This window comes from Cryptotermes secundus, unplaced genomic scaffold (assembly GCF_002891405.2).
Source record: "Cryptotermes secundus unplaced genomic scaffold, Csec_1.0 scaffold61, whole genome shotgun sequence".
Taxonomy (NCBI): domain Eukaryota; kingdom Metazoa; phylum Arthropoda; class Insecta; order Blattodea; family Kalotermitidae; genus Cryptotermes; species Cryptotermes secundus.
The window spans coordinates 325875-349467 of record NW_019741299.1 but is presented as its reverse complement, the minus strand read 5'-3'; the positions used below and the strand labels follow the sequence as shown (position 1 = coordinate 349467).

At 38.7% G+C, this 23593-nt stretch overlaps 2 protein-coding genes across 12 annotated transcripts in view; one reads left to right on the top strand and one right to left on the bottom strand.

The window, feature by feature from the left end:
• The window catches only part of LOC111872657 (aminopeptidase N), a 44808-nt gene extending 36408 nt beyond the window's left edge, over positions 1-8400 (top strand). For all 3 annotated transcript variants that reach the window (XM_023866748.2, XM_023866749.2, XM_023866750.2), the window contains 2 exons: positions 4794-4866; positions 7043-8400. In XM_023866748.2, coding sequence (XP_023722516.1) covers positions 4794-4866; positions 7043-7510 — 541 coding nt within the window. In that variant the 3' untranslated portion in view covers positions 7511-8400. The remainder of the gene's footprint in view (positions 1-4793; positions 4867-7042) is intronic.
• A 5898-nt stretch (positions 8401-14298) lies between these two features.
• LOC111872664 (tetratricopeptide repeat protein 21B) overlaps positions 14299-23593 on the bottom strand; it is a 12002-nt gene continuing 2707 nt past the window's right edge. For 6 of the 9 annotated variants that reach the window (XM_023866766.2, XM_033754779.1, XM_023866765.2 and 3 more), the window contains 3 exons: positions 21785-21891; positions 19977-20099; positions 14299-18379 (listed from right to left, as the gene is read on the bottom strand). In XM_023866766.2, the coding sequence (XP_023722534.1) occupies positions 14321-18355 (4035 nt within the window). In that variant the 5' untranslated portion in view covers positions 18356-18379; positions 19977-20099; positions 21785-21891 and the 3' untranslated portion in view covers positions 14299-14320. The remainder of the gene's footprint in view (positions 18380-19976; positions 20100-21784; positions 21892-23593) is intronic. The other 3 variants (XM_023866769.2, XM_023866767.2, XM_023866770.2) reach the window with 3 other exon arrangements.

Genomic DNA, 23593 nt, shown 5'->3' with positions numbered 1-23593 from the left:
GCCTCATGACTATAATTCAGGAGCTATTTCAAGGAAATAGAGGCTCCGGTCTAGAAAACCGAAATTAAAGGCCTTGGGGATTTGTTACACTGACCACGCTACGCCTTCTATCCACTAAAGTTTACTTTTACATTTATTTTCACTTCATGGATCCAATCATCTCCCTGTAGGGCTGGATATAAAACATGTCACATATCATAAATTCAGGATGACTACACATCATTCGTCCTTTGTCCAATAAAATATATAATCAGGCCTCTCAGAGATAGCTGAAATTGTCAGGACAACACAAATGGGTCATGGAAAAACCACAGTCAAATTCACGCCTTGTCATTACACACACACACTGGCAAACCATATCATTAAAACAGTTACAATTATAAAATATTAAAATTCATAAGAAAAACAGACATCATACATACTACTACACTTACAGCAAGCAAGTCTCAACAATATATAATTCACGCACACAGACCATTTATTAACTCTTAACTTTTGAGCCCCTTGCATGCTCCACAAATTCATCAATAGAGCGAACTACGTTACTTTGCAAATAATTTCGTAAAACAAACCTAAATTTGAAGAAAGCAGTCTTCTGGGATTTGGCACCGTGTATATGTGGTGTTAACTTCTTTTTATCATTTTTTAAAGCTGTGATATTTGACAGCAGAGTGTTAAATAGCTTGACGCCTGAATGATACACCCCTCTCTGATAGGATGATCAGTGTGTTGAAGGTATATGAAGGTGGTCGTTCCTTCTGGTACCAATGACATAGAGTTATTAGTTTGAAACTTATCCAAATTATTAACAAGAAATATCATCAATGAGAGCAAATATACACATGGGATTGGTAGTATGTCGAGCTTTTCAAATAAATCTCTACATGTATGAGTTGGGCCCACTCCCATCATTATTCTTATTATTATTTTCTTTTGTATAACAAAGACCTTATGACTGTCTAATGTATTTCACCATTGAATTGTAATATGCATAATATACAGCTTTAAGACTATTTATATTTAATATATAGGATAATTTACGCATTAGAAAACAAACTGCGCTCAACTGGTGAAGCAAAAAATCGATATGTCGCTTACAAGTTAGATGATTGTCCAGCTGCACTAACTTCGCTGACGCGGTCGCATAGTCGGTATAGTTCGCTTGCAGACTCAAGCCACAGAGTTTGTTTTGTTTGTTTATTTGTTTGTTTGATGATCTGAGTTATGTGACAATGTAATTTTGTGGGTGTAGCTACTTCTGCCCTAAATGTAGAGGCAGGAGGTTTCTCCGTAACAACTGACCTACTATGGCATGAAACAGTATCAGAGTCCAGAAGACCACACTCTTAGAATGTCATATGAATTTCTTGTTTGCCCCATCAGTGCTACATGCCCTCTCCATCTCAACTTCCTTGATTTGAGGTAAAGGTAAAATTTTCCCTGTGCTCAGTTAATCAAGCACTATGACATGAGGAAATATAGGGAAAATTTCACAGCTCGTATGGCTTAATAAAGTTCAGCCTGTCACTAAGATCAGAAGTTTCATTAGCAGTTACATTAATTACCCAAGTTACTTCAAGTCGTATGTTCCGTATCAGGCCGTGCCATAGCTCAAGTGGTTAGTCGCTGGCTACACACCGTGGCGGCCCGGGTTCGATCCCGGGTCTGATCAAGTGGGATTTGTGGTGGACAAAGTGGAGCTGGGGCAGGTTTTCTCCGAGTACTTTGGTTTCCCCTGCCAATCTTCATTCCACCAATTGTTCCACAATCACCCTCACCTATCAGCTGGGGCTGGTACAATAGGCCAGAAGTGGCTGCAGTACAAGGGGCTTAGTCCCACCCCACTAGCAATAAAAAAAAATAATGTTCCATATCTAGTTTATGGCATAATAAATTATAATTGAAATATTTAATTATAGTACAGTGTTAGGGTTCAAGTCTTCACTAGGAGTGTAAACGTGGGTGCCGTTAGAATTTCTTTCATATGGGCAGCTAGTTTTCCAAGGGGGAAGTCAGACTTTGGCTTAGAAACATATGTTTGACCTATTTTAAGCCATGTCATTACTGATTGCCTTAGAGTATTCAGTTTATATGTTTCTAAAAATAATTGTAATTTCCAGTATTAATATTTAATATATTTACTTCCTTTTTCAATTTTTATTTGTTCCAAAAATCCAGATTTTGAACATTCCTGGCTAACACTCATGGGTGTAAATGAATGTGACTCTCACTTGTTCCATTTCTTTCCCTAATGCTGTGTAGTCCATTGAAAGTAATCCAAAATTTCATATGAATATGTCACCTCCATCTTCAGGGTCAAAGAATAGGCCAAACACAAAACCAGTGTGTAAAACCAGGCTGCAAGCTTTCATGCTGGATTCTTCTTCAGCTTATTCTTTGACCCTGAAGATGGAAGTAACATGTCCTCTGAAACATCAGATGACTTTCAACAGACTACATAGCATTATATCCAGAAGGTATAACTCTTCATAACCACCAATGGGAGAACCTAAAATGCTATATAATGTTCATTTAAATATTATAAAATCACCACTCACCTCCAAACAGCTGCTTGTTTAGGAATATATGGGGCTTTACTTCAATTCCCCTCTATTACATCTTCATGGTGTAGTGTTTACCTCCTGGTAAATGTTACTGCCACAGTAAATATTCATCAGCTTGAGCCGTGCATGGACCGGCTCGTGTAATGAATGACGTCATGGCTTCCAGCCATATCTTCCACGCTACCCTTTCTTTCACGATCCTAAGGTCACCCCCTCCTTCTCTCCTGAAGACCATGTGATTTCCCCTTCCCTTCTACCCCTGTGTCTCGGGAGGAAGTAGGTTGGAGAGCGAGGTCGGAGTCTGATAAATGGATCCACTTGGGTAAGCACATCTGACGGTGCAGCCAGGGATATTTTCTAAATTTCAGTTCAGAGGGGTCTTGTTCCAAAATTGCGTTTCGGCATACTCTGGGTCTGGCCACAGACGTTGGGGGCTTACAGTCGCCAGCTGTTGGGGGGATAGCGTGGCGGTACAACACGAGTTAGTTTTTTTAATCAACATATTGTAACATGTACCCTCTCTGAGGGTAACCGGGCCCCAGCCGGCTGCTTGTAGGGTTCCAATAGCGCATATTTGCTTTACCTCTGCCCGCATCTCAACTTTGTGGCAGTGCGCACATTGCTCTTGGCAGGGTCGTCTAGAAAGGGCTTCGGCGTTTTTGTGTTTCCGGCCCTGACAATGCTCTGAAATAAAGTGGTACTCCTGTAGATGCTGTATCCAGCCCGCAGTTTGTCCTTCTAAGTTCTTGAAACTCATAAGCCAGGTAAGCGCAGAGTGGTCCGTTCGCAGATGGAACTGTTGTCCGTAGAGGTACTTGTGGAAATGTTCCAGTGTCCTCACTATGGCAAGTAGTTCTCGACGGGTGACGCAGTAGTTTCTCTCTGCTTTGTTTAGCGTCTTGCTGAAGTAAGCTATGACATGCTCTTGTCCGTCCTGTATTTGAGAGAGTACTCCTCAAATTCCGACATTACTTGCATCTGTGTCCACAGTGAATTTCTCTCCTGGCTGTGGGTAGGCAAGAATAGGGGCAGCACATAGGGCACCCTTTAGTGTTTGAAAAGCGGTCTCCACTTCTGGAGTCCACTGGAAGGTTTGTCTCTCTTCTGTTAGTTTTGTTAGTGGTTTCGCAGTGTTGGAAAACCCTAAAATAAACCGCCTGTAATAAGTGCATAGCACCAGAAAGCTCTTAATTTCACGTTTATCCTTTGGGGTCGGCCATTCTCACACAGCTTTCAACTTTGTCTTGATGCCGCATGTGGCTAGGAAGCAAGTGACTTGTATTCAAATGCCACTGGGCCAGTGAAACTGGGCAGGTTGTTGAGCTGATGCCACAAGGTAGGGTGGAGAAACTCAGCCATGTTTATTCTATCTGTATATATATTTTTGTGTATTTTGTCATAACTTATTTTTTATGTTTATTAAACATTATTGTTATTTTTGGGCCTGTCATTGACTTCAATAATGATTCTCCACTGCGAGCTTGGTTTCCCGTGACGATCTTAGGGAGCATTGTAAATGACGCGAGGGCCAGTGACGACGAACTGCTCCCGACTTCACCGACGCTTGGTGGTGGTAGGGTGAAGACAGGAGTAGTATCAGTTCAAGCTAGTGATTTTGATTCATTATCAGGCTGGTACTTTTTCATTTTTCCTTTGTCACTTGTTTTAAAATGAGGGTGTGAAACTTGGTCTCTGACATTAAGGGAGGAACATAGACTGAGGGTGTTTGAGAGCAGGGTGTTGAGGAGAATATTTAGACCAAAGAGAGATTAAGTCACAGGAGGTTGGAGAAAACTGCATAATGAGGAGCTTCATAACTTGTACTCTTCTCCAAGTATAATTAGAATGATCAAGTCGAGGAGGGTGAGGTGGGCAGGTCATGTAGCACGAATGGGGGAGAAAAGGAATGCGTATAGGATATTGGTGGGAAAGCCAGAAGGAAAGAGACCACAGGGAAGACCAAGGCGTAGGTGGGTGGACAATATTAGAATGGACCTTAGAGAGATAGGATGGGATGGTATGGATTGGATAGATCTGGCTCAGGATAGGGACCAGTGGAGGGCTCTTGTGAACACGGTGATGAACCTTCGGGTTCCATAAAATGCTGGGAAATTCTTGAGTAGCTGCAGAATTGGTGGCTCCTCAAGAAGGGCTAACCTCCATGAGTAAGTAAGTAAGTTTAAAATGAGTACCAGACAGTGATGAAACATGTATTCTTTATTTTTTCAGTTATGGGACTGGTGTAGCAAGTGTTCTTACTGGAATAGCAGCACGAATTACTACTCAAGAACAGTTGACTGAGGTTTGTGTATTTCTTCATTCTTATGTGAAACTAGAAAGCATGCAAGTAGTTACTCTGTTTATCTGTTTGCTGCATGTTAGTGGCACAGTAGGACAAGGCCAGCACAACGCTTAAATGTCACCCCAAGCAAACAAAAATTCATGCCAAGAAGTACTTGGCAATGCCATAACTAGGGTCCTTTGATGCTGACTTCTCACTGTAGAGGCTGGGTTCAGTCCAGGGGTGCTCTGTTCAGAATTTGTGGTGGATGAAGTGAATCTGGGGTAGGTTTCTCTCCAAGCATGTTTTTTTTTGCACCATAAATCATTCTGCCACCAGGGTTTGACACACATTTCAGTACCAAGGTTGCTATAATAAGCCCATTTGTGGCTGCAGTTTGAAGGGAGTGGTACTGCTTTACTCACAAATAATGTACATACACGTATATGAAATATGGGATCAGTTGTGATTAAATAATTTGAAATTGAGAGTCTCATGCCAGTATATATATCAGAATTTTTAAGACAAAGACAAAGAAAGTGGAAGCCAGGATATTTGCTCACGAAGTTATGTTTAAGGAAGCGGCCTCCGTAGTCTAGGGGTAACGTTCCCACCTCATGACTCAAGGTGCGTGGGTTCAAACCCGGTGGAGGTCGTGGAATTTTTAAGGGCAGAAAAATTCAGGGAACAAGGCCTCCGGGAGGGACTTTAAGCCGTGTCCCGTGTCGTAGATTTACGGCATGTAAAAGATCCTCATGTCTCTAGGAGACCTCTGAGCAAAATTAGGCAAAGTTTCCCACCCAAGTAGAGTCCAATTCCTCGGGTAGATGGGGAAGTATCAGGGACCACTGCCAGAGAGGGCCAACCTCGCTGGCAGAACGGGGATGATAGCGAGCACCAGTACTGGAAGGGCATGGCGACAGTAGGAATTAAAGGGGGACGCACAATAGACTAATAACTAGTCGCAGTGCATGGGGAAACCTACTCCCTCCAATAATGATAATAATAATAATAATATGTTTAAGGAGCTCACAGCTATTTTCTAATTACCATAGAGTATTCAGGATATAAGAAATACTTTTAGAAAATAATCTCAATTTTGGGTAATCTCATAAAAGTAAAAAGTAAAGCTATCTCTATACCAGGCCGTGAAGGCCTGTAGGGTTGTGAGACGTTGAGGATCCCATACTATCTAGAAAATTGGCTCAAAGATGGCGGTAAGGTTGTCGGCCTTACGCACCGGCCGTGCTTTACTCCCCAGGAAAATTATTTAATTAATTCCTGGTACTCATTTCTGTTAGAGGCTGAGTAAACCCCAGGGCCTAGTGTGGCTGGAAGGATTAGTAAAATTCCATTTTTATTTAAATTTCAATTTGTACCAGTAATCCAGGGCTGAGGGAGTGCCTGCCTTGCCCCTCTCCCCTTCCAGTCAGCCATGTATAAAGCCACAAGAGGAGAATTCTGAAGGTAACTACACCTGAAAACATTTCATGATAAATATATGTACTTCAGACACTCAAGCAAGTGCCAATTAACATTTCACTCATATACAACTAAACTGATTCAGTTTTATAGTGTGTCAGAATGCCTATTTGGAAATCAACCCCGCTTTCACCTCTTTTTGCCTATAAATTCATATTGAGTGCAGACTGAGAGATTGTTTTATTATCTGTTGAATTGTTAACACATTTTAATAAAATGTTTCTAGACTTTTATTTCCAACCTTGTTCCTAGCAGCAACAAAAAATAAAAAAAGAGCTCTTTGAAATGGAAAATATAGAACCACTCCATCTGTTGTTCCTATACCTGAACTACTATAAAGGACATCAAAGAAGGTATACTGTTCATTGTATGATCATAAAGTGGCAGGAAATTTGTAAAGTTGGTGGTGTCTGGCATCAAAGTTTTACCACATAGGTTCCCTGTCAGAAACCTATGTGGTGAAACTTTGATGCCAGACATCTTCTAACAGAGGACAAAAAAGAGTAAGTGGCATTCAAGAACATTTGATGCATGGAAGTTGCTGTATGCATTTATGAGAAATATTTTCATATTGAAAAATACCTAAAATGCAAGATTTTAATTCCTGAATATCCACGCTTTGTGATAAAGTAAAATTTCTTGTGAAATGAGTCAGGATTTAATTATTATTACACCTCTCATCATACAGATTTCTGTATTTTCCCACTCTTAACAGTTTGAAAACTTCATTGAACACAACGAGCTGGGTGCAGCCACAGAAGCAGCACGAAGGGCTGTGGAATCTGCTAAAGAAAATCTTGCCTGGGTTGAAAAATATGAATCCGAAATTAATTCATGGCTGGTGTCATTGACAACGGTGGAGCCGACGGAACCGCCCACCGCGTCGCCGCCGACTGAAACGCCCACCGCTTCGCCGCCAACGGAACCGCCCACCGCGTCGCCGCCGACTGAAACGCCCACCGCTTCGCCGCCGACGGAACCGCCCACCGAGTCGCCGCCGACTGAACCGCCCACCGCGTCGCCGCCGACGGAACCGCCCACTGCTGCGCCCCCAACACCGACGGAAGCGGCGACGCCATCAACAACGGGGGAGGCAAGTTCTGTATCACTTAGTCCTGTTCTCTGCATTACTTTATTCTGTACCATTCTGTATCAGATTGTAACGGTTTTTAAAGTGAAATGAAATGTGGCTGTATCTCTGTAATACAGTGACCACTGACCTTTATGTTTCATGCTTGCATTATGTCTTGACATAGTTGAACCACTTCAGCAGGCATTTATATTTGCAATAGTGAAATTAAAAGAAATCAGTTTAATTTTATTAAGACATATTTTTGTTTCTCCAAGAAATCAGTTTCAGTTACATGTTGAGTTAAATTGTTTCAAAATTAAAGTTGGGTTAGGTTAGTTTTATTTAAGTTACTTAATTTTTATATTTGTGCTGAGTGTTGGGACCTGTATGAAACGTTAATTTTATGAGATCTTTGTTGGTATGTTCTCAATTACCCATGAAAGATGCAGAAATAATAAAAAATGACGGCAAATCCAAGATAATCTTCAGGTGTGTCATAAGACCATTGTGATTGTTGCATATACATAGCATCCAGTTTGCACGATTATCCTGAAAGTGTGTGTGGAACATGAAATGTTTGTTTTCTTTTATTCTGGAACTTTTGGTTATAAATTATTTCATAACACTTCCAATTTTATGTGAATTTACAGTTATATTCACAGAAACTTTGATCGATAAATTTTAATTAAATGATTAAAGGAAACATCAGTTTTGAAAAGTTCCTTTGCCCATGGAAATTTGTGGTTTGTGGTTTCTCATGTCTGTGAAGATACATAATTTTTAAGTGGGATGTTTTCATCTTTTCATTTCCGGTTTTCTTTTTATATAACACTGTAGTTAGCTGATTTCTTCTCCAAATTGTACAAGGCAAATTATCTCCAAATGAGTCACTACAGATGTAGTTCATACAGCTTTCAGTAAATGGTTGAATCCTCAAGCTGACATAGGCATTGTATAACAAAAGTGGAATTTGAAATAAATCTCATAATATAAATGAAAAATTTAAAGTTGAATATCAATATTTAAAACTACATATAAAGAAATACAGATATCTGCCAAATATCTGTATTGAGTTAGAGAAAGGAAACATATGGCAATTGAGTCCAGTCTGGGGAATACTGTGTTTTATCACTAGTAGGCTGCAGAAATGTAAGAAGCAACCAACATTTTTAGATCTCCCATATGTTTCCCTTCTGTCAGGAAAATATTCTGGCCCACTTACAAGGGCCATTTTTCTCACAGTTTCACTTTTCTCTCTGAAAACAATATTGTGTCCAGGGCAAGAGTAATATTTTCTTAAAATTCAGTTTTCCATCAGTGATGGAAAATGGATTGTGCCTTTTAAAATTTCTGTTTTCCTACCCAAAATTACCATTGGCCTTTATCAGGCTCCATTTCCTTAACCTTTCTCCAGGGTCTCAGCAATCACTTTCTTTGAGACCTACCTTTATAACCGAACCAGTTTCTCAACCCACTCATTTCAGCCCTGATGCTAGAGACAGCATGTTTCTCCAAAACGTTGGTGTTCACTCACAGGAAAACGCAGTGCCACAACTTATAGGACTATAATCTGAAGAGCGTATTGAATTGTAAGAATTGTGGTATACAAATACTTTTCATTACATGAGTTTAAAGTTGAGAACACAAATTTCAAGACTGACGTCTATTATACTACTTAGGTCATACTGAAAGTTATGAGCAACAATTTTTTGTAAAGTAACATGCTTTATTATTGACAAACCAAATACACCACCTCAATCTACAGACCTTTCTTTATTTTTCCACATAATCGCCACTTCTTTGTACATATTTCTCCCAGCGTTCTGGGAGTTTGAAAATTCCCCTTCTGTAAAATTCCATTCCACCCATCCGAAGACACTGATGCGCTGCTTTCTGAATTTAGCGTGCTTATGGAAGTGTGTGCATGGGTGCGAGCAGTGTTCGAAGATGGGTGAAACATTTTAAAGATGGGAACACCAGCATCGAAGATGAGCCTCGGAGCGGTCGTCCTCGAACAACCTCAACTGAACGCAACAAGGAAAGAGTGGATGAGATCATTCAAGATGACAGGCGTGTGACTGTGGACACAATAGCCCGAAAACTTGGTATAGGGCACAGTGCAGTACAGGAGATGATTGAAAGCTTGGGCTATAGGAAAGTTTGTGCTCGTTGGGTCCTGCGGTTATTGACTGAAGAACAGAAAGGTCACATTGGAAGCAATTGCAAAGATGGGGTGGGAAGTTCTTCCACACCCCTCCTATAGCCCTGATCTGGCACCCTCCGACTACCATCTTTTCAGATTTGTGAAGGATCAGCTGCGTGGACGTTTTGAGAAAAGGGAGACAATTCAGAAAGCAGTGCGTCAGTGTCTTTGGATGGCTGGAACAGAATTTTACATAAGGGGAATTTTCAAACTCCCAGAACACTGGGAGAAATGTGTACAAAGAAGTGGCAATTATGTGGAAAAATAAAGAAAGGTTTGTAGATTGAGGTGGTATATTTGGTTTTTCAATAATAAAGCATGTTACTTTACAAAAAATTGTTGCTTGTGACTTTCAGTATGACCCTTGTATAAGCAAAACTGAATCATAACATGCCATGTTTCATATGTGTAAGATAAATAAGGAAACTTTTAATACAATATGAGTATATTCATTTTAATTGGGGCTGTTTTCTTTTGTAATCAATAAGTAAGTATTAGACTGAAACATAAAAAAAAAATAAGACTGACATTAATTTTCCAAACATATCAGTCAAGAAATTTCGATTTTGACCAGTACCAATTCATAAGAAAGCCTGGTTTTGACGGAACTCTTTAAGTGGACTTTTCTATGTATCCCATAAACCCTCTTCACACATTCTATTAAAATTTGATATGGGACACCTACATTAACTTGTATTGCATTACTACCATTTTTAAGCAAGCACAGTATTAATTCTCAACTACTGCTGTACGTAATGTTGTGAACTATATTACGGAGTATACCCTTTCCAGCTGTTTCCCATTCCATATACTAGAGATTTAGTTATCTTATAAAATGAGAAATAAATACAAAATATACTTGTGAGTCAGTAGTTTATTTTATTAGTCTCCAGAATCATTCACAATAATAAGTGTGCTCTAAATTATATATAGAAAAAATCGGTCATGTCTACAGTTATTGTTTATATGACACCACAGAAGAATCTCTCAGACATTGTGCCCCCTCATCCTCAATATCACTAGTAATACATAACAGTAAAATACAAGAGTATGATAATATTGCTGTCTGTGAGACACTAAATAACTGATATGTTTTGTAATATCATATTCTACTTGTTACACAGGGATAAACCTGTTAGCAAAAAATACAGTGAAACCCCCATTTAAGGTTTTCTGAATACCTGTGGGTGTGAACATCAAATTCAGGAAAACTTAAATGGGAATAATTTAATATTGAATTTAATCACATGGGATCACTGAAATTGATTTAGGAAAAACCTTAAATTGAACATTAAATGTGGGTTTCACTATATGCAGATTATTCAGTAAAAGAGCATGTATCATAACACATTACATCATAAAGCAGTATGAGTGTACATTGAGAGAAGGCTGGTGACAATCTCATTTTCTTTTTAATTGGAAAAATATTTGAACTATATGCAGTTTGATACTTCATGGCATGAAGGAGAAATAGATTTGGATAATCTGTGATCTAATTCAGTATTTCATGGCAAAAGAATGCTGAAAGTGTGTGAACTATGAAACTGGTATATCATGGTGGGAAAATTTGGAAAATATGTCAACTATGCAATTTGATATTCCATCGTAACATAAGGGGTATATCACATGGTTACCCCTAAGTTAGTGAATTGTTACTTGATTAGCATGTCCCCATTTCATAGCTTCCGCATATCCACAATCAGCCAGATGAAACAGTAATGCTTTTTACTTCCCGCTACAAGAATGAAGGCTCAATGTATACATGCAGTCCAAGCTGCATGTATCAAAAGTGACAGTCAGATATGGCAGAATTTAAAATTACATGCAAAGCTGAATTTTTTAATTTAAACATTTGATGGTAGTAAGTTTAAAAATATACTGGGTATAACTATAAGGTGGGGACAAACTTTGTGCATAAATTCCACAAAACAAAAGAAGAAAAAATATCTATATCAACACATGTCCGTAAACATTTAATTTGTGAGTTACAGCTGAAAGTGTACATTTATAATAAATGCACACTTCAGCACGTCTCACCATCGACTGCCACATCTGTTCAGAGATGACAGGGTAATTGCGGATAATCTGATAGTCATCCACAATGCGATGGTGAAGTGCCTCTTCATTGTCAACAGGATCTGCATGCACAAGGGGTTTTAGGTGCCCCCACAGGTAAAAATCCAGAGGATTTAAATCTGGTGAGCATGGAGGCCATGCAGTGGCTCCTCCCCTACCTACCCATAAGTCAAGATAGGTTTTATTGAGAACATATCGCACAGCACAGCTAAAAATGTTCCAGAGCACCATCACACATGTAGAGTTTTCTTCTTTCAGCTATATATACATGCTCCAAAAAGGGGTGAAGAGGTGGTATAGCCATAATGTACTGTTATCAAAGGGAAATTAAATCAGCTTTCACCATTACAGTACTGCCTAAAGCATGATGCTTGCAGAAAATAAAATCCCCAATTTCATGACATTCACTACAGGAATAGAGATTGTTCCTGTATTTAAAATAATTATCTTTCAGATCGGTGTATCAGTTATGTGATTTCAGTCATCATGGCTTTGTATTTCATATCAGTTAATAATGTGTAAAATATTTTTCAGGTGATATTTGTTATATCACTGGAACATATACAGACCTGGCATTTCAACAGCCATGTCATGAAGATATATATGTGAGTTCTTTCTAGAGGAATTTTAAAAACAATTATAATGAACACATTAAAGTTGAATCAGCACCTGGCATACATACAGAAAAAACAAACTCCATGGCTTGAGTCTGCAAGCAAACTATACCGACTGAGTGACTGCCGCTTGTCAGCGAAGTTAGGGCATACATACACAATAATCCAAAAGTCAGTAGCAACTAAGCACTATTATTATAGTTGTACACAAAAGACAAAAGTTTAGGTTCAATGATAATTTTAACTTTGCCCTTGTCTATGTCCTCCAGTTTGCATTTTCTGTTTTGAGATCTATAACGGGTCTCCAAACTTTTCAAAACGCGGGCCACAGTAGGTAATTCTGCACTTTCAACGGGCTGGATAAAATGAGAAATTAATAACTCTAGGTATATGAGTTTTATTGAAAGCACGTAATTTCATGAACTAAATACAAAGTACGTGAGAATAAATTAGTATATATTAATGACAACAGACAGTAGCAGCAAATGCTCATATTTTCATCACAAATTATAATAAAACAATTAATGTGAATGATGGAACTCTTTTTGCATTCTTAAAATCTGATTAAATTGAGGTTCAAATTTTGAAACACTAATCACAAATAGCGACTTTAAATGTTCATCAGATAAATTTGCCCTCTATTTCGACTTGATGTACTTCATCTGGGAAAAAGTTTGTTCACACAGATATGTTGTCCCAAAAATGGAGATAAATTTACAAGCAAATTTCTTTAAATTTGGAAATTACTCAGAGTTCAGGAATTTATAAAATTTGATCAAATTTCCTTCCTTGTATTTGTCCTTAATATGATAATTTTCCTGAAGTTCAATAATTTCCATTTGGAATTTGACTTGGGACATCTGCAGCATCACAGTCAAATGGATTTTGAAACAATCTAATTTCCTGAGCACTGGCATCCAAATCAGAATTTCGCTTCCGAAATTGTTCTTTAAAATCGGAAATGACAAAATTTGCAAACGAGGAAGGAAATTAAGCTTCACCCTTTTTATGCAACTCTGCACAGTATAGCATATGAACAAAGTTACAATTTTTCACTTGGCTTTCCAGAAGTATCAGCTTTGCTCTGAATGCCTTGATAAGTGCAAATAAATCACAGACTAAGTTATTTTCACCCTGAACTTTAAATTCAAATCGCATATCTCGAGAAAAGACCGAAACTGGCGATAGTTAAGTGCATGACAGCGAATGAAATTAACGATAGAAATAACCGGTTTTAAAACAGAGCTCATATCAACGTGTTTTCCACAAAGTGCTTGTTGGTGGATAACACAGTGAAGAAACATTGGCCGATCAAGGCCAAACAAGTACGAAGAAATCCCGCGCAGTATATGGTCCAGAATTAGTAAAATTGTGAATAATATTAATATTAACATAATATGGAATATCAATATATTTTAAACACAATCTTAATGAATTTTAAATCTATGAACAAGTATTTTTTTTACCAATACTCATTGGAAAATTAGTTCAATTGGCGCATTTCTGCACAATTCTTTCGCAGGCTAGATGTGACCCGCAGGCCGTAGTTTGGAGACCCTTGATCTATAACATGGCAATATTTACATTCTAAAGGGGTAATGTTTCTAAAATTGCTAGTGCGCAAATTACCTGTCTGTACTTTCAGTACCTACTTGAAGTAACTGAGGCATGCAGTAGCATAATTGGTTGAAGCACTATGCTACAAGCTGGAAGGTTGTGAGTTTGAGTCCCGATGAGGTAGATTTTTTTCCAATTTACCTAATCCTTCCAGCCCCACTATGGCCCTGGGGTCGACTCAGACTCTAATAGAAATGAGTACCAGGAATCTTCCTGGCAGCCTGCGTGTAAGGCTGACAACCTTACCGCCATCTGTCAGCCAACTGTCTCACAACCCTATGGGCCTTCACAGCCTCTTACAGGGATACGTTTATTTTTTTGTTTTATTTAAGTAACCACTGGATGAAACATTGAAGCAAAGTTTTGTGGATTTTAATTAAATATATTTGAATGTGTAATTTAAGTATTTTCTTAAGTTCTTAGATTGTTCCTTGATTTCTCCAAAATCTCTTTGCGTATGCGAGGATAATCAGGCTGTATTTTCAGTACCTGCTGACATACATCAATGGCATCAGCATATCTCTTGCCTTTCATGTAATTAAATGCAAGCTTGTACCCAATTGTAGGGTTTGCCTTACCTCCATATTTCCAGGCATATTCATACTGGTTTGCAGCATCTCTGTATGCTTGATCTTTTTCGGCTATATAACCTGCATACTCGTATGCTTTAGTGCATGCCTTGTTATGCTGCAATACACGACGGAGCAGTTCACTTGCCATATCATACTTGTTGTTCTGAATGTATATGTCTGCTAACAGCAACCAACAGCGTTCTAAATATTCTGCATCCTCAAAGTTCCACACATTCTTTGCAACTCTCTTCAACTGATTCCTTGCTCGTGGTGTTTGTTTGAGCAACATGTAAGCTGTTGCTAAGCCAAGAGCAGTACCAACATGATCCCTGTAAGCATCCTGACTAGCAAGAGATGCAAAATCCTGCAATGCCTGCTCAACATTTGGTTTCTTACGGGTCGCCAAAAGCAAGAAGTTACCAAGAAGACGATGATTTAAAACTTCATCTCCACCAATACCACCTGGACGAGGCTGAAGTTCTTTCAGAAGCCGTTCAGCCATCCTTAAAGCCATTTCACGGGAACTTCGGAATTCTTCATCCTCTCTTTCCATTGACTCACTTCCTAACGTTTCATCATCAGGATTAAGGCAGATCTCAATCATATTATAAACTGCTTGTTGACCCCATTCAGGGTCACGTCGTGCTCCATTAAAGTGACGGAGAGCAGAATTTGCATTTCCAGAATACCATTCATAAAGGCCTCGGCAGTAAGCGAGACCAGCCTCTTGATTAGCACGCTGACAAGCAGCCTCTGCTTTGTCCAGATAGAATGGTACCTCTTCCAAATTCCCAGTCCTGCGCATCACTTCAACTAACCTTGCAAGAGCAGTCCAATAATCAGGACGTCTTTGAAGCAACTGCTGGAAATGGAAAGCAGCTGTCTCAAAGTCCACTTTCCTAAAAGCCAGATCAGCCATCATCACAGTAGCTGCCTCATTGTTGCTGTCTGCCTTGAGCAAAGTCATGCAGCTGTTCTGACATTGCTCCAAATCATTTACCTGCATATACAGTCTGGCCAAGGCAACCAATGTGTTCGTATCTTCTGGTGAGTAAGCAAGAGCCTCCTTATAGAAGCGAATGGCAGCGTCATGGTCTCTCAACATACTGGCATATTCTGCCATTTGCTGACAGATGTTTGCAGCCACTTGACGTTCCTCGATACTCCCACCAGAATGTTCAATCATTGTTCTTTTCAGCACACGACTCTGATTTTCACGAGCATCTTTCAGTGTTGTAAGAGATGCCTGAATATTTCCAGCTTTCTCACGCACCTTTGCCAACAATAAGAGCAGCTTGGTTCTGGCAGTCAGCGCTAACATGTCACTGCTGTCAACTTTACTTTCCAGCTCCTGGGTAAGGGCTTTCTCAGCCTTATCGTTTTGTCTCAACTTCATGTATAGTTCTGCCATGTCAAGTTTCAATTGGCCAGCACCTTCCCCTTTCACTGCTTCCTTATAATAGTTAATAGCTTTACCATACTGATGAGTTTTTACAAGAGCCCTTCCCATCTTGCAAGCAAGAGCTGCATCACGAGGGTTGCGTTTCAGAGCCTGTTCATAAGCCTCAATAGCTCTGTCTGGTTCCTGAATGGACATATATGCATCACCAAGCATCACAAAACTCTGAGGACCAGGTGAATTCTCTACCAGTTCACGGAAACATTCAGCAAATGCACGCCGATCTCTGTGCTGATTGAGGTGAATATCAGCCATCTTACAGTGTGCTTGCTGGTAATATGTTTGGCCTGGTCCTATGCTCTGAAGAAGTTCTAAGGCTAATTTTGTATCTCCCCTGTACAACGCTAGATTGGCATTAGCAATAATTACACGACCTTCTTCAGTAGTGCCCTGAAATTCATCAATGGCATCCTGCATGAACTTTGCAGCCTCATGCAATTGTTCAGCTGATTTATATGCCTCTACCAGTTCGAGGTACAGAGATGCCTTATCAGGCAAGGAGAGTTCAGGTGACCCACCTCCAGTCCGAACCCGACTTCCACTTCCTGGTTTCAAACCACTAAGAGACATGGCTGTCTGCAGAGTCTGTATGCATTCCTTAATATTTCCTTGCTGTTTCTGTACCAGTGCCATGATGAGGTGGTATAAGGGATATTCACGGACTTTGAAATTGTAACTAAGCCCTGCTTCTAGGTTATGTGCTGCCCGCTGGTAGTGGCCTTGTTGAACTAGAATTTGTGCCATAAGCAGATGTGCATCAGCACGAGTTGCATCTACATCATCCAAGATGTGCTGTAAAGTCACAGAGGCAGCTTTAGTGTCTCCACTCAGGAACTGAACATATGCAAGTTGGTACAGTGCTTCTGGGTGACCTGGACAAGCCTTGCTCACTGCTTCCAGAATTGTCAAGCTCTGCTTCACAGTCACTGGTAATGGCTGACCTTGTTGCAGTGGTGCTGCACCACCAGCAGCAACAGTTGAAGATGAAACTGGGGCATATATCAGATATTCTTTCACAACCTGAAGCAAAAAATCTGGATCAAGAGTCCTCAAGTATTTAAATCCATACGGTAAAGTGCGCAAGGTCCTGAAATGAGTTTCAACAGCCTCGTTCAGATATCCAACAGCTTTTTCAGCATCATGAGAAATAAGCCTTGCTGACATGAGTAATAATCTGGGGGTTGACTGAGCACCCTCTACTTCTCGAAGGAACTCCACCTGTTGGCGCACCTGATCATTAGCTCCACTCTCACTCAACTGGCATAATGTCAACCCCATTAATGCTGATACAGATGAATCGTCCACTTTGGTGGCACTACGATACAGTCTTACAGCCTCTTTGATCTTGCCCTGCAATAAACACTGATAACCCAACTCTGTCATAAAGTCGGCGCTGGATGGATCCAGTTGAGCGGCTCTCTCAGCGAAGCGGTATGTCTCAGCCAGAATAGCCTCATTTCGTCCACACACCCTTGAAAATAGCTGAGCATTTTCCACAAATAAATCAGCATTCTTAGGTTCAGATTTCTCCATCTCACTGTAGAAACGTCGCAAGCTCAGACTTGCCTCTTCATAATTTCCTTCTCGGCAAGTAAGTATAAGAACCTTTAATTTCAGAGCCTCCAAGCAGTGGGGCTCTGCTGCTAGAATTCTGTTTGCTGTCTCAATAGCCTGATCCCAGTCCAGTAATGCAAGCTGGTTTTTCATTTTTTCCACCAAAGGCGGAGAAAATGCAGGAAACCTCACTACCAGTTGGTTAAGAAGACCAATTGCACCTTCAAAGTCATTCTGAAGCTCCTGAAAACGAACTTTACCAAACATAGCATCAATATTTCTCTTGCCTGGACTGAGTTCCAAGGCTGACTGAAAGTACTGAAGAATATCTTTGACCTTGCCTTCCTTCCCAGCATACATTTCAATCCATCCCTTAATTACAAGTCCATCTGGAGAATTGGAATTAGATTTGAGAAGCCTATCAGCATACTCACGAGCTTTCTCTGGTTTACCTGTATGGAAAAGAACTACTGCACCATGATACAGTCCCATCTCACCAGCACGCTTGCGTTCTTCTTTAAGTCGTGAATCCAGCTGAGCAAGCGCTTCCCTGTCCACAACACTGCAATGTCGGTGTGCAAATATTAGTGCCAGTATACTGCCCAGCATAACATCCTGGTCAGTCTGAAGTGGTTCCAATTCTCGAATTCCTTCCTGTATACGACGTCCCAGTACCAGTGATAATCCATTGTACAGGCGAAATGTGACGTCACCTGGATACTTGCGTAGGCCATCAAGAGCAGCAGTTTGCATTGCATGATACAGCTTTTCTCGACAGTAATAGTGGACCTTGGCTTTCAAGTCTTTCTCCTCCATATTCGCAGGTAAATTACATATCTCTTGACTTGACACTAATTTCATGTACTCCAAATCAGTGAATTAAACCTGTAAAGAAGATGTTTTATCGGATTATTTAAAGTGAGATCTAAGGACTTAATGAATTAAATGAGTATCAGGTGCAACTGTGCACCAATTGCTCCACAATCACCCTCAACTATCATCTGGGGCTGGTACAATAGGCCAGAAGTGGCCGCAGTACAAGGGACTTAGTCCCACCCCACTAGCACTAAAAAAATATTCAGAGCTGCGCATATCATAGGAAAGTAAACTTTGAGCATCTGCTTGCAGTTAACATATTTCAAGAGTAATTTTATAAAGTAGACTCAACGAGATGAATATAGTACTCATAGTATCTGAGTAACGTCAATCTCAAGATTGAATTTCTAAACAAGGAACACAGAACACATTCATCTGTTTCAACAGTTCAGCACTGAACAATGAAACTGTACAATCTGAACTGAAAGTAGAGAACCCCATATATAGTTTTCATATGTAGAAGGCCAATTATGAAGCTGCGGTCAAACTGACAGATACAACAATTATTACACTGATACTGCAACTGTATACTATAAAATATGACATTATTATGAATATCTGGAGCAGCATTTTATGCATCTCTACCCACAGAAGTAAAGAGAAAATCTTAATTATGATCAGATATGTAGAGTAACACACAAAGCAGATCTCAGTAATCCTTATTTAACAGTTCAGTGTTTCAGACTGTATACATAAGAGAAAGTTATTATCTATCCCAGATTTATGCCCTGGTGTACAATAATTTTCCTTGAAATAATTCGTATAGGATTCTCATAAAAGCAAGATCAAGTGCATAACAGTGTGGCATGTAGACCCACTGCTAGGCAACGACCACAAAATAAGCCGCCATAGAAGCGCCACTGCTAGATAATGACTCTGTAAACAACAGCCTTTTCTAGGTAATGGCCACAACAGACATGCACACAACAATGGAAGAACTGCTGGGGGCTTAAACTTGGCAGTGGTCAAACTTATGACCATTCAAGTGACTAAGTTGCCGTTGTAGAATAAGATATGTAAGATGGGCACGATCTGCTTTGCAAAGCCTGTACTGACAAGAGGACTTGTATATAGTGCAAAAGTAAGAATTTTCAGTTACATGCTGTATGTGCAATAGATACACTTGATGAAAGTCCAAGCATATTCATATTAGATAAACCCATCTTTTCATCAGAGAGGAGCTTACAAAAGGACTATTAATGCAAGGGCTCAGATGGGGCTTAACATAAAGACAAACTGGCTGGCTGATCATTGGTTGTAACATGACTTTGACTGACTTAAAGGGAAGTCTTGGGTCTTGAGACAGCAGTTAAGAGTAGGAGGTTGGTGTGAGATAGCCGCCATTCAGCGAGGCCGTGATCGGAAGCAGAAGCCATTGTTGGGAACCATTACCATGAAACAACTGGTGATGACACGGCAAACTGAGAAGTCTTCATGTGTGCTGTAGTTACAGTGACCATTGGAGTGTGTAAGTCAGTGAGACTGTCGTAGTTATTTGTAGTTACGTTCTGTAAGTGTTCAATAAATCTGATTACCAATCCAAGCCCCGTCTACAGTCACTCACATACATGACAGCAATGAAATACAAGATTAAAATGTAGCATACATGTGTTTACTCAACAATTCGGCTTGTGTACTCTGGTGAGGCGTGTTCTTCAAGGTACTTCTGTAAGTAGGTGCACGTAACTTTCATTTTTAGATCATTTTTCACAGCATAGTCAAATGCAGCCTGCAAGCCAGCAATACAAAACAGATCCATTGTAGTTATATACACAGTAAGGAAAAATATCCATGCAGTTATTCTATTCTTATTTGACTTCCTATAGTAAGTTAATTTTGTGATGATTTAGCATAAGCCAGAACAGCTTTTAGTAAGGATTTTTCACTTCCCCACCATGTTAGACTGTCTTTAGAATCCACTCACCCTCTATTCAGTGGGTACCAGATACTCTTTTCCCAATAGTAAAACAGTTGAAGCATAATCCAACCATTTATCTCCACTCAGCAGGAAGGTATGAGTGTATGAGTCTTTACCTTGACTCCATCCATATTGCCTTAACATGAATAACTCTACCTTTGCCCTTATGTCAACGCCTGAATTCATGCAATGTCAGATGAGAAATGGTAGGACAATTATGGTTAACAAGTTTAGAACAATACTGAAGAAAGTGATCGCTGCCTACTGCAAGGTTCTTTCTGCTTCTGTGTATACCACAATGATTTATCAATCCCAGATGTTATGAAGTGTCAAATGAGAAGTGATGATGGTTGTGAGTGTGAACCAAGGGTTGTGAATGAAGTGACCACACCTTGTTCTGAAAGTCTACCCTGAAATTCAACTGGAAATAAAACCATAAATTAAGGGCAGATAGTATTCTGGCCAAAACTCAGGCCAGATACCTCCAAAGTAATATATAACTGGTGCACACCCACTGAAACCTATTTAGTGGGGACATGAAACTGCCTGTAATACTATCCCTTTTTTATGTTTGTCTTTGTAGTACACGACTAAGGTACTACTTGACTGGAAATATTTATTATAAAGTAAGACAAAAATAAATGTATCTCACACGTGGGCTGGTTCTCAATGAAGTAATGCAATTTCAAATGAATGTTCTTGAATTCATATGCACTGATTCACAAAGCTACTGCAAAAGTTAAAAGCTGAATGATGATGTTCTTGTTTATTCTCTATAGATTATGATAATTCTATGCAATCAGAAACAATGACTGCAGTCAGTGACACTTCTGCAGATTCCGCTGCTCTGCATCTTCATGCTATGTGAACAGTGTAAGAATCTATTCTGTCATCAGCATCTTATCATTTTACACAGTCCAGTAACAACCCCACAATAAGTGAGGTCATCCTAAAAGTAAAAAAGTAAAGACCCTGTGCTTAACTAATTAAATACTATGCCATGAAGGTGTATGAGGGACTGAACGTATAGATCTACTTTTTCTCGACCTTGGCACTAGTTGGAAGTATATTTAAAACTGTTAATCTACAATTTATAGGGATTCTAAAATATATAATCAGTGTTTTCTTCTGCCAGTACACACACCAGCAAACTTCTCAAAAAGTTGCACAACTGACAGTACATTGTATGTTTCAACCCTGAGATTTAAACAGAGTGTGAATACTGGTAAGGATGGCTCTAAATATATTTACTCACACATAATAGCTGAATAATATACCAAGAGGTACAGACCTAAGACCCTGACCAAGAACAATGCAGTATCATTTTCCCAGTCTTAAAACAAATTCTGGTAATGCCTTAAAATAAGCCTGTACTATTTTCTTTCCCATTGCCTAATTCACTATTCATGCTCATTTTAACAAAATTTAATCTGCATAAAATTAACAGTGAGTGTTGTAAAATGACCCCAAAGTCATGCATTTATGAAATAATTTACCTTTGCCAAGATCTTAGCTATACCCTTCCCCCGGATAGCTGGTGGTACTTGAGTTTCATAATAATCTAAAATACTGTTATATTTATCATACTGAATGAAAGCAACATCTGAAACAAAAATATTTTATTTAAAACTACTTTATTAAACATTCACCCTACAAATAACATATCAGTTCACATATGTGCATTATTTTCTTCCAAACCATTTGAAAATGCACACAGTAAAATTAAAATTCATAACATTTAATACATCACACCATACACATTTCTTGAATCCACTTACAACGTTATAAGGGATGCTAAAAGAAAGCATTATAATAAACAGGTATTAAATTCCAGTAATAAAATAAGAACTGGCTGGGACATGACAAAACTATTAACTGGGAAGTTAACCAAAGCAGACACAATTCAAGAATTAAAAGTTAATGGAGAGGTTATTTGTAATAGACAAGATATAGCAGATTCCTTGAATAGTTCCTTCTTATCTGTGGTTGAAAATAATATAAATAAAAATTTTAAAATGAATAATAAACCATTAGATTACTTGCGATAAGCTTTTAATCATCCTTTTCCTAGTATAAAATACCATGCTGTAATGTCTACTGAGATATCTAAAATTATTAAATCTCTAATAACAGAAGGATCTCATGGCTATGACAAAATATCAGTTAAAGTTCTAAAAATTAGTTCTCCATTTATTATTTCCCCAGTAACTTATATTAGCAATAAAATGCTATCTTCTGGTATTTTTCTCGCTAGGCTAAAATATGCTGAGATTAAGCCTTTGTTTAAGAGTGCTCATAAAAATGATCCTACTACCTATAGGCCTATTTCCCTTAACTTCCTTTTCAAAAATCTTCGAGAGTATTATATTATCCAGACTGAATCAGCATGTCTATGACCATAATAATATAATTAATGAACAGTTTTGTTTCAGACCTCAATCTTCAACTACTAAAGCTTCCTATGTATTAATTAATGAAATATTAGAAGCATTAAATAAGCAAAAAATCGTAGGTGGTATTTTCTGTGACTTAATAAAGGCTTTTGATAGTGTTAATTGTGGGATTTTATTGAACAAACTTCAATTTTATGGAATAGATGGTAAATTTCATGATTTAATTACATCCTATTTATCTGACAGAAATCAGAGAGTTTTAATAAAAAGCACAAATTTGAGTTATGTTGGTACCTCCAGTTGGGATATTGTAAGTCATGGTGTCCCACAGGGATCCATTCTTGGTCCACTTCTTTTTCTCTTTTATATAAATGATCTACCTAAAATTTTTAATAACTGAGTCAAATCAGTTTTATTTGCAGATGATACAAGTTTAGTTATTAGTAGTTATAATAATATACAATACACAAATTATGTTGATATTTCCTTTGCTTATCTTAATGACTGGTTTAATTCAAACTTATTAACTCTAAATTTTAACAAAACTAAACATGTTTAATTTATGACAAAGCCAAGTTCTAATAGTGTAACTTTTGTTAATTAGCCCTCTATATAAGAAGGGAAATAGAGAAGTTGTTCTAATCTCCTTGTTGACATCATTTTCCAAGGTGTTCAAAAAAATTATCTTTAGAAGATTATTAACACATATGTGTGCTAATGATATCTTGGCTAGTGAACAATTTGGATTTCGTCCCAGCCTTTCCACTGAAACTGCTTCATATACTCTATTAAATAATATATTAACAGCCATCAATAATAAAAACAATAATAAAAATAAAGTAGGCGGAATTTTTTTTTTTATTGGAGAAAGCTTTCGATTGTGTAAACCATGAAGTGCTTCTATATAAACTT